General features: G+C 43.6%; 1 protein-coding gene across 1 annotated transcript; it reads right to left on the bottom strand.

Annotated features, from left to right (window-relative positions):
* Window positions 1–385: 385 nt before the first annotated feature.
* On the bottom strand, window positions 386–8,970 carry FASLG (Fas ligand). The gene is made up of 4 exons (XM_043568324.1): window positions 8,114–8,970; window positions 6,990–7,035; window positions 2,583–2,639; window positions 386–1,359 (listed from the first exon to the last, which is right to left on the bottom strand). Exons 1-4 carry the CDS (start codon window positions 8,456–8,458, stop codon window positions 965–967), a joined length of 843 nt encoding a protein of 280 aa, XP_043424259.1. The 5' UTR covers window positions 8,459–8,970; the 3' UTR covers window positions 386–964.
* Between the last annotated feature and the right edge of the window lie 1,308 nt (window positions 8,971–10,278).

Below are 10,278 nucleotides of genomic sequence, written 5' to 3'. Positions count from 1 at the left end.
CCCAATCTCCACATTGTCCCTACTTAGGTAACTCTTCCAGTCACATGCATGTGAACATGTGCACATGCATGCACGCACACACGCATGCACACACGTGTGCACACATACACACCTCTACAATTGCACTGAAAATGTACATGCTGTGTAGGGAATGGACCAACTTTCCAAAAGATCCCCCTTTCTATTCTGTTAGCATCACCTGGTAGCTTAGGCTATGCATTTAGAAATAAAGATGCTGCCGGGGCGCCTGGGTGGCTCAGTCGGTTAAGTGTCCGACTTCAGTTCAGGTCACGATCTCGCGGTCCTTGAGTTCGAGCCCCACGTCAGGCTCTGGGCTGATGGCTCAGGGCCTGGAGCCTGCTTTCGATTCTGTGTCTCCCTCTCTCTGCCCCTCCCCCATTCATGCTCCGTCTCTCTCTGTCTCAAAAATAAATAAACGTTACAAAAAATTTTGGAAAAAAAAAAAAGAAAGATGCTGCCAATGGGACACTGGCCTTTTTGTCTCTTTAGCTTATCATGCAAGCCTAGTCTTCTTTTTCCATCCCTTATACACTCATGTCACATCCATATATCTGAAAGGCAGCCTCCCCTGAGGTAGACAGTAAACTCACCCCAAGAGGTGAGTTAATTGTCCTTTCCAATGGGCCAAAATACTTTTGGCCACTTAAGATGAGTGTAGAACACCTTGGTAGCTGCTTCTCCCTGCCTCTGCATCTTCACATGGCAGCGAGAGTCTCACGTTCTTCAGTCATATTCCCCCTCCTGTCTGGCACATGGACCAGACAGATGGACATCTACAGTGAGATGAGGAACTGTAGACCTGCTGGACCCTGTAATCTCAAGGTCTACTTGGCTCATGTCTTCTCACTTGACCTCAAGTGGGCTTAAGAAGACTCTCATTCAAGATCATATTCTCAGTGCCTGTAACAAGGAACCATATGGAGAGAATCCCAAAGTGCTTTTCTTAGAGCTTATATAAGCCAAAAAATGTCTTAGATTCCTCAAAACTGACCAGAGATAATTCAGATACATTGACATATAAATGGTCAGCACTGGTGAGATTGAATACTGCCCCCAGGTAGCTGCTGCGGGCCCACATCTGGCCAGTAGTGCAGTAGTTCATCATCTTCCCTTCCATCAGCACCAGGTCCTGGGGATACTTAGAGTTCCTCATGTAGACCTTGTGGTTCAGGGGTTGGTTGTTGCAGGACTGACCCCTGAAGTTCACTTTGGAATATACAAAGTACATCCCAGTGTCATTGATCACAAGGCCACCCTTCTTATACTTCACCCCAGAGACAAGGGCAATTCCATATGTGTCTTCCCATTCCAGAGGGATGGATCTTGAGTTGGGCTTGCCTGAAATCAAATCAGAGAGGAGCGTTCAGCCAGGAATGCTCATGTATCCAACAAAAGAAGCTTCCAAGGCAAAAACTGTGGGCCTTTCCTTGAGCAGATGACCAAAGTGACATAGCCATATAGAACAGGCCAATGGGTCAGACTTGATCCATTACTGAATTCCTTCAACACCTCTATTAAATTGCTTGCCTCAGTTTATCATCTATACAACTGGGACAATAATATATATGCTAGTCAATTACAATGGGACATTATTGAGATTATTTTAGCTCTCTGGAACAAAGATTGTATAGTCGTCAGAACTAACACCAAAACTTCTAGGCTTCAAGGTTCCATCAGTGAGGAGGAAAGCCAAACCCAAGGAACTCTGAAATTCTAAAGTTGGGAAGAATCTTTAGGGATCACCAGGTCCAACTCCTTGCCTACACTAAGGAGTCTTCAGTCCCCTACTTTGGGCTAAAATTCCCTTTCTTTTATGTCCCCACAGCTGTATATACATACCTTCACCAGAGAACACTCCCCAGTACTTTAATTACTGCTTATGTACCTGTCTTTCTCTATTAGACCTTAAGTTCCTTGAAGGCAGGAACCATGTGTTATTCATCTACATGTCCCCAAGACTTGGCACACAACATGTGTTCAATAAATATCTGTTGGTCCAAACTGGATCATTCTACAGCCTCTGCCTAAATAATTCCAGGGGCAGCGGCACATCAGTTTCTGTGATACTTTTCCACTTTCAGATGTTAATGGACTACACCCTGGAAATGCCCATACCACACTGTTATCAAATCACTTCACTCCACTACGTGACCACATGCAGGAAGTCCCGCAGTGCCAGGACTGGGCCTTTCTCTTCATTCCCAGTTCTACTCTTGCAGAAAGCAGGGTGAGGCTCTTCCAGAAAACCAGAAAAGCACTTACTCCCCACCTTCCCAGATCTCACCTCTTATGCGCATGCCCCAAATCTCATACAGTTCTTTGGAATTATTGAAGAGTGGGCTCCTGGTGGAGCTCCATTTCTCTAGTTCAGAATATGGCCTAGACCGCGGTAGGGGTTCAGTCTGCGTGTGAGGTTGACTTGACTAGAAACATAGAACCATTCTTGGGTGTCAAATACTGTCACCAGAAAGTAACAACTCCCTCAGAGCACAGTACCCAACCAGCTATGCAGCTTTCTGTCAAAGGCTTTCCCAAACCCCATGTACCTTCCAGATACAGACCTGTTAAATGGGCCACTTTTCTCAGCTCCCTTTTTTCAGAGGGTGGATTGAGTTGACCTGTATCATAGAGAGATGAAAAATACACGTAAAAATGAGACACCAACCATTCTTTTGTTGGGACTCTGAACAGGTCATTTAAATAAAAGTGATTTTTTAAAAACATAAATGACAACAGTCTGACATATACTAATCATGTAAATCCAAACCATAGAACTCACAGGAACCTGTATTTCAGAAACAAAGAGGTCAAAAATAAACCAAATTGAAATAGACATGTGCATAGTTATAATGTCACAATAAAACAAGAAAAAGGTTGATTTGTAAAGAGCTATCAGATCAGTTACTGCATTTGAACTTGCCACAACCCTTTGAAGTAGACGTTATTGTTCTACCTTATAGATGGCTAAATGAGCTTAGAACTTGGGTGGCACTGACCCAGCTACTCAATATCAGAGAAGGATAGACACTCAGGTCTCCTGACTTCAAATTAGGATTTTTCTAGTCTGGTTCTGCTGTCTGTAGCACTCCTCAGGACAAAGGCCAAAGAAGACTGTGATTTCACCTCCTGGCCATTAGGTCTCCCCCCGGGTGGCATTTGACAGTCTGCCCAAATTAATCATCCTCAGATCTCAAATGCCTTGAATAGCTCCTTATTGAATATATAATTGTGTAAAAGTTTCCCCAGCCACCCGATCTCTGCCTGTCTGACCAGCCTCATCTCCTCTACTTGCTCACATTGGCCAAGGCTGCACAACACGAGTTCTGATATAACCTGAACACACCCAGCTTCCAGCCCCTGTGCCTTTGCTCATGCTGTTCCATCTGCCCAAAACGCCCTCCAAACAGATCTTTCTGGCAAATTCCTATCAACCCTCTAAATACCACCTACAACACCTCTTTCTTTGGGAAACCATCCTAGGCCTTTTTAATCAAATATTTCTCCCTCCTTTGAAACCTAGAATCACTCTGTCTTTACCTCTCTTGTCAGTTCTGACTCCCCGTTTCTGAGGTGCCTGTGTAACTTGTCTTATTCCCCTCAAATAAAGGGCAAATTTCTTACTATATATTTAATCTACCAGAGTACTTAGCTCATTTTCTGACACAGGGCATATAGCCAGTAAATATTTGTTAAATTTAATTGGAGGAGTTAAAATAGACAATAGTTCCCAAAGTAGACATTGTGTCTCTGACTTCAGGTATTTTAATCAAACTGAGCTACCACTTAGCTAATGAATTCAGCTAAGGCATTCAAGATTCATAGAAAGGCACTCATCCACATCAAGTTCCTTGTGATTAGCCTGTAAGACTCACATATGGCATGAGAATGCCCCAGTCAACTCAGAATGTTACCTGACTAATCATTACCTCTCTAGCCACCCAAGACCACCCACAATGAATGAGGTGTTAGTGAACAGGAAAGGCAAAACTGAGTCTCCTCTACATTCCTATACCACAAACCATCTGTGCAACTCGTCTGACATTCAGCCAAGTGCTGACAGGAAATGGAACAGAGAACCACATGTTGCGTATCTTTATATCCCTCACAGAGCCTTGTACAGTGTTATTCTCATAAAGGGTACTCAATAAAAGTATCTTCTGGATAAATATTGAAATAAACTGGAAATATGTCCTACGCTTCAGTGATGAATGTTTCCTGCCCCCAGGGTCTTTGCACATGCCATTCTCACTGCTGGAATGTTTTCCTCTATCCTCCCACTGCACCCGACATACATGCACACTCACACACACACATGCACACACACACACACAACACCTTCTTAGAGGGGACTTTCCAGACCACTCTATCTTATGTCGCACTTAGTACAATTTGAAATTATGCCGTGGCTTGCTTGCTTTTGTTTATCTTTTCCAGCTTGCTAAAAGCTCTGTGCAGGCAGGACCCTTGTCTCTCTTGTTCTCAATCATCACCCAACACCCAGCACCCAACCTGGCACATATGAAGCACTCCAAGAACATTTGTGAATGAATAAAAGACTTAATGAGTTAACTGTGGGAAAATGGAAAGTGAAAAAGGAACAAATAAGAATGTTTAAATAACTAGTCCTTCTAGTTCTTTACTAAGAATAAAAAATATGCATATGCACTTATATAGCCAATATTAACCTAAGCATGCTGTTTTATAACTTGTTTTTTTGTCTAACATAGAATGCACAATCTCCATGACATTAAATGTCCTTCTAATATATGGATTTTAGTTGCTGCGTATTGGGAGCTCTGAATACACCATAATGTATTTAATCTGTTAAGAGGCATTTAAGTTTCTTCTGACTTGTTTATTATAAATAGCCTAATAAGGAAGTGATGAACATCCTTATCTATGAGATTTTAGGTATTATCTCTGATTATTTTATCAAGATAAATTCTTAGTGATGAGGTTGCATGGCAAATGAACACTTTTAAATTTTTGGTACATTTTTCCAACTGCTCTTCAGATAAGGTATAGCAATTTACCTGTTCCCTGGCTGTCAACTAATGTTTAAGCAAACTTTCTCTCACATTTTGCCAATCTGGTTTTTTTTTATCTTTACTAATTGGATGGATGAAAATGGGTATCCTCTTGTTTTAATTTGCATCTCTTATCTTATTAATAAAGTTGCTAATTTGATTTCCATGGGATAATTCACCAATCTCTGGCCCATCTGGGTTGATGTAAAGAAGATACTTGTTTACTGGAAAAGGTAGACCTGACTCATCTGTTCACTTAACTTTTAGTTACTAAAATGATCCCAGAGAGTGGGTGAAAGATGAGTAATTAGGGACCTGTTTCACCAGCCACATTCCACTGATTTTCAAAGCTATTTTATTTTAGAAATCCTCCCAAGGTTTCATTTTTCTACCAAATATTTCTACTCTGCTTGAATACACCTGGACTTTCTAACACTTAGGGACTTGGACCTAGAACCAGAGACCAGAGCATCCAAAGGATGGCTCCTAAAGAGCCTACATTCTGGAGCAGTAGGATGACTTGGGTCACCTACAATAGGCACATAAGAAAATTTGGAAACAGCCTCCCCTCATTGGATGGCCAGTGCTGTCTTCTGTTTGCTTCCCAATTTCTAAGGATGAGATTTACCTATTGTCTTTGCAGACACATCTTGCTTCTCATCTTTATTTCTCATTCCATGGCCGTCATAGACAGATGGAAGTTTCCCTATTTCATAAGGCGCCAGTCTATATACTGGAAAGCCCTGTAGTTGACAAAGCATCAGGAGCCTGTGTTCCTTTCCTTCAACCCCAGTTCTACGCCTGTGGTTTTGGGCATATCCCCTAATCTGTCTGGTATGTTGTTTCTTTTCTGAGAAGTGAGATGACTAGACTAGATTTGCTCCAAGCTCCCTTCCAACTCTTACCAAATCCAAAGTTCAGTGAACTTGGTTTAATAAACCAGAGCATCCTAAATCTACCTGTCCATAGTTTCCAAACTATATCCCAAAATTTCACAAGGTCAGTGTTCAACATTTTCATCTCCTCCCTTGCTCTGAATCTCACATAAAGGACTTTCCTTTATTATTGAAGGTAGCTCATGATTGCCTTTTTGGGGGAAGTTGGACTAGCCTTTGAAAAATGCCTAAAGTCTTTCCCCAAGTTTGCCAGTGAATGCAAAAGATCAACCCCAATGTGGATAATTAATTGCCTACTTTTTAAAAAACTTAAGGGCGCCTGGGTGGCTCAGTTGGTTGAGCATCCGGCTCTTCATGTTGGCTCAGGTCATGATCCCAGGGTCATGAGACCAAGCCCTAAGTTCGGCTCCATGCTGAGTGTGGAACCTGCTTAGGATTCTCTCTCTCTCCCTCTGCCCCTTTCCCCTGCTCATACTCTCTCTCTAAAAACTAAAATAAAAATAAAAATAAAAGCTTAGTTATATAATATATCCTATAGAATGTATATCCTATATATATCCTATAAAATATATCCCAAAAATTTTTTTTAAATAAAGCTTGACTCTTGAGTAAACTCTCAGAGAATTTAAAGAGGAGAAGACTTTTCCCAGAAACATCTGTCTGTTCCCCCACCCTGCCCCCCTCTCCCTATGAGTTATAGCCACTGCCCTGTTCATGGAAAGCAGGAGCCCTGAGGAAGGGGACAGGCCTGGAGCCAGCTGCTTAGGGGACAAAAGTTGTATATGTGTGTCTCTTTCCAAAGCCAAATGGAAATTATTTTGAATTGTGTGCAATATTCAATTATATTGGTTTTGAATGATTAAGTTCAGTTCATGTTTAGGGAAGCTCAAGGAACCAAAATGACTAGAGATTCAGAATTAGCCAGGATTCTTTTTGTAGTATACAATTATCCAAGAATGAGATGGAATTCAAGGCATTCCACCAACGTGGTTCAGCAGTGAGGGCTGTCTTTAGAAACTCAACATACATGCATGAAAGAACTCACCTATTTGCTTCTCCAAAGATGATGCTACATGCTTTTGGCTGGTGGACTGGCAAAAGAGAGAGAGAGAAAAAAAAGATATATAATAAATATGAAGTTCTTTATGCTTAAGGGAGCAAAATTGTCAAATAAACCAAATAAACCTGAGAAGGGAATCTAAATACCTCAGAACCTTTCCTAACTCAGACTTTGGCCATGCAATTGTGTCTTACCATGCCTCCATTTGTGTGTGTGTATGTGTGTGATTTGGAATAGTTCTAATATTTTTAGGTATTTACAAGGAAATTTAGTTTGGTCATTTAAACGAATTCACTTCTAAGCAAGACCTCAAAGTTCCTTTTCTTTTTTGAATCACTAAGCTCTAGGGAGGGAGGGGTTCAGCAGACTAACTTGCCCACTGAGAAAGAAAGAACCAGAACTGCCAGTCCTATTTTGGCCCCAATCCTTGCCAGTATAGAAAGTATTCCTTTCACTCGTTGGAGCTTCCATTTCTCTGCCTACAGAATAGAATCACTGGAATGATCCATTTCCTTTTTTTTTTTTTTTAAGTTTATTTATTTATTTTGAGAGAAAGAGAGAGAGAGCATGCACAAGCAGGGGAGGGGCAGAGAGGAGAGACAGAATCCCAAGCAGGCTCTGCACTTTCAACACAGAACCTGACATGGGGCTTGAACTCACGAACTGTGACATCCTGACCTGAGCTGAAATCAAGTTGGACAGTTAACTGACTGAGCCACCGAGGCGGCCCTAGAATGATCCATTTCTAAGACAAAAAAAAAGGATTAAAAACTACTTCTCGAGGCACCTAGGTGTCTCACTAGGTCAAGCACCTTCCTCTTGGTTTTTGGCTCAGGTCGTGATCTCAGCGTTCATGAGTTCAAGCCCTGCATTGGGCTCTGTGCTGACAGCACAGGGTCTGCTTGGGATTCTCTCTCTGCCCCTCCCCTGCTCATACTTTCTCTCTCTCTCTCTCTCTCTCTCTCTCAAAATAAATAAATAAATAAATATACTTAAAAAAATTTTTTTAAATACTTTGCAAGTGAGACCATGATCCCTGTGGGCCCCGGTAGTCCCCCCCCACCCCTGCCCCATGGCTTCAGGGCACAGTCATCCACACAGCAGCTTACCTCTCTGAGTTCAGCCAGCTCCTTCTGGAGGTGGAAGAGCTGAAACATCCCCAGCCCCAGTCCAACCAGGGCCACCAGAACCATGAAAAACATCACAAGAAGACACAGCCCTGTGTTGTGGTCCCTCCTCGTCTTCAGAGGTGGCAATGGCAGTGGGGGCAGCGGTGGTGGCGGTGGCAGTGGTGGTAGTGTTGGTGGTGGCGGCGGTGGTGGCCTCCTTTGTCCAGGCCTTCCTGGCACAGAGGATGGACAAGGGAGGACTGACCCTGGAGGGCCCCAGGGAGAACTGGCCCTGCTGTCCACCCAGTAGATTTGGGGGTATGGGTAATTCAGGGGCTGCTGCATGGCAGCCTGTTCCTCGGGCTGGCCCCCGGTGAAGATGTCAAGACCAGGACCGCTGTTTCTGACTGCTCCAGGGAAGAAAAGCCAGCTCTGTCTTTATAGAGTTTCCATAGGCAAGGGAAACACCTCTCTCGTTCTCTCTTTCCTTCTGTCTTTCTGCTTCTCAAAGAGACACCCACTCACTTTGCATCTGAAGCTGAGAAGCCTCAAACCGGCTCAGAGCAAACCCCGGGAAGTTTCCGCCCACAATTTTCTGGTGAAAGCCTGCAAGGCCCCAGCGGCTGCTGCTGTGTTCCCTGAGATGCCTGTAGAAGAGCCTTGTCTTCCTCGGGCCCTGCGAGAGCAGGTGGTACTGGGTGTAGCCCCGTGGGCTTTGTCCACTGCCCAGCGCCAGGGAGAGTAGCCAGTGGGGTCTGTCCAGGCCCCCAAGGGCAAGACTGTGGAGCCTCAGCCAGAGGAATTGCTTGCACATCTTACCTTTCGCATGAGGGACTCACTCCCTTGCTGCTGTCCTTTCCCCACACCCAAGTACTCACACTGCAAAGCACTGTAACTCATGGGGTAAGAGTCTGCCCCACCCCCTCCCTAGCGATTAGACCCCAGGTGGCAACCCCGTGGCTGATATCCCTTTTGGACCCCATTGACCTGCTTTGTTCATGCCTCAAAATGTTTTTTTGTTTCTTTTCACTGTTGTCCCCTTTTAAAACCTGGGATATTCCAGGGACACCTGTGTGGCTCATTTGACTGAGCAACCCACCTCGGCTCGGGTCATGATCTCCAGGCCCATGGATTTGAGCCCTGCGTCAGACTTTGTGCGGTCAGTGCAAAGCCCGCTTCGGTTCCTATCTCCCTCTCTCTCTGCCCCTCCCCAGCTTGTGCTTTCTCTCTGTCTCAAAAATAAAAACATCAAAAAATATGAAATAAAATTGGATATTCCACATTAAAATCTACATTTTTTTATTATTATGTTTTGAAACATTACAATACTGGCGTCCAGACCTGCACCGCTGCAGTACTCTCAGAACAGACAGAGCTGCTCTAGGCTGGCCACCTGCTCCCCTCCCCACCATGCTTCACACCCCCCTCACCCTGTGAAATGGCCTTCCTGGCCCCTGCATGCATGTGTTTGCAGCCTGTGTTATGGTTGTCAGATGTAGTACTTGGTGCCCTGATAAATTTGAATTTCACATAAATAAATAATTTTTAGGATCAGTATGTCCATATACAATGTGGGCTACACACACAAAAAAATTATTTGCTGTTTATCTGACATTAAAATGTAACCAATTGTCCTGTTTGTTTTTTTACTAAAGATGGGAACTCTACCTGGACTGACATCACCCTTTTCTCTGGCTTCAAATACTATTTATTATTTTTTAATATATATTTTAAAGTTTATTCATTTAGTTTTGAGAGAGAGAGACAGAGAGCAGGGGAGGGGCAGAGAGAGAGGAAGAGAGAGAATCCCAAGCAGGCTTTGCACTGTCAGCACAGAGCCCAATGCAGGGCTTGAACTCATAAACCTTGAGATCATGACCTGAGCCAAAATCAAGAGTCAGATGCTTAACCAACTGAGCCACCCAGACACCCCTTCAAAGACTCTTGAAATGCCAGTAACTCCCAAGTGCTTGGCTCCAGTCACAATCATGTTCCCATATAACCCATAAAAACCTCTCACAAAACCTATTTTCCATTTTACCAGAAGGCTCCACGTTTCAGATCTCATTAGCATTTATATCATGCTTTGACATTGCTGTGGCTACTATTCTGACTCTCCACCTGTGCCAGACCAATACCAAACTTATTTCCCGGCCACATTCTGC

This window comes from Prionailurus bengalensis, chromosome E4 (genome assembly GCF_016509475.1).
Source record: "Prionailurus bengalensis isolate Pbe53 chromosome E4, Fcat_Pben_1.1_paternal_pri, whole genome shotgun sequence".
NCBI lineage: Eukaryota > Metazoa > Chordata > Mammalia > Carnivora > Felidae > Prionailurus > Prionailurus bengalensis.
The sequence above is the reverse complement of the archived record's forward strand: the minus strand, read 5'-3'. Positions and strand labels throughout refer to the sequence as shown.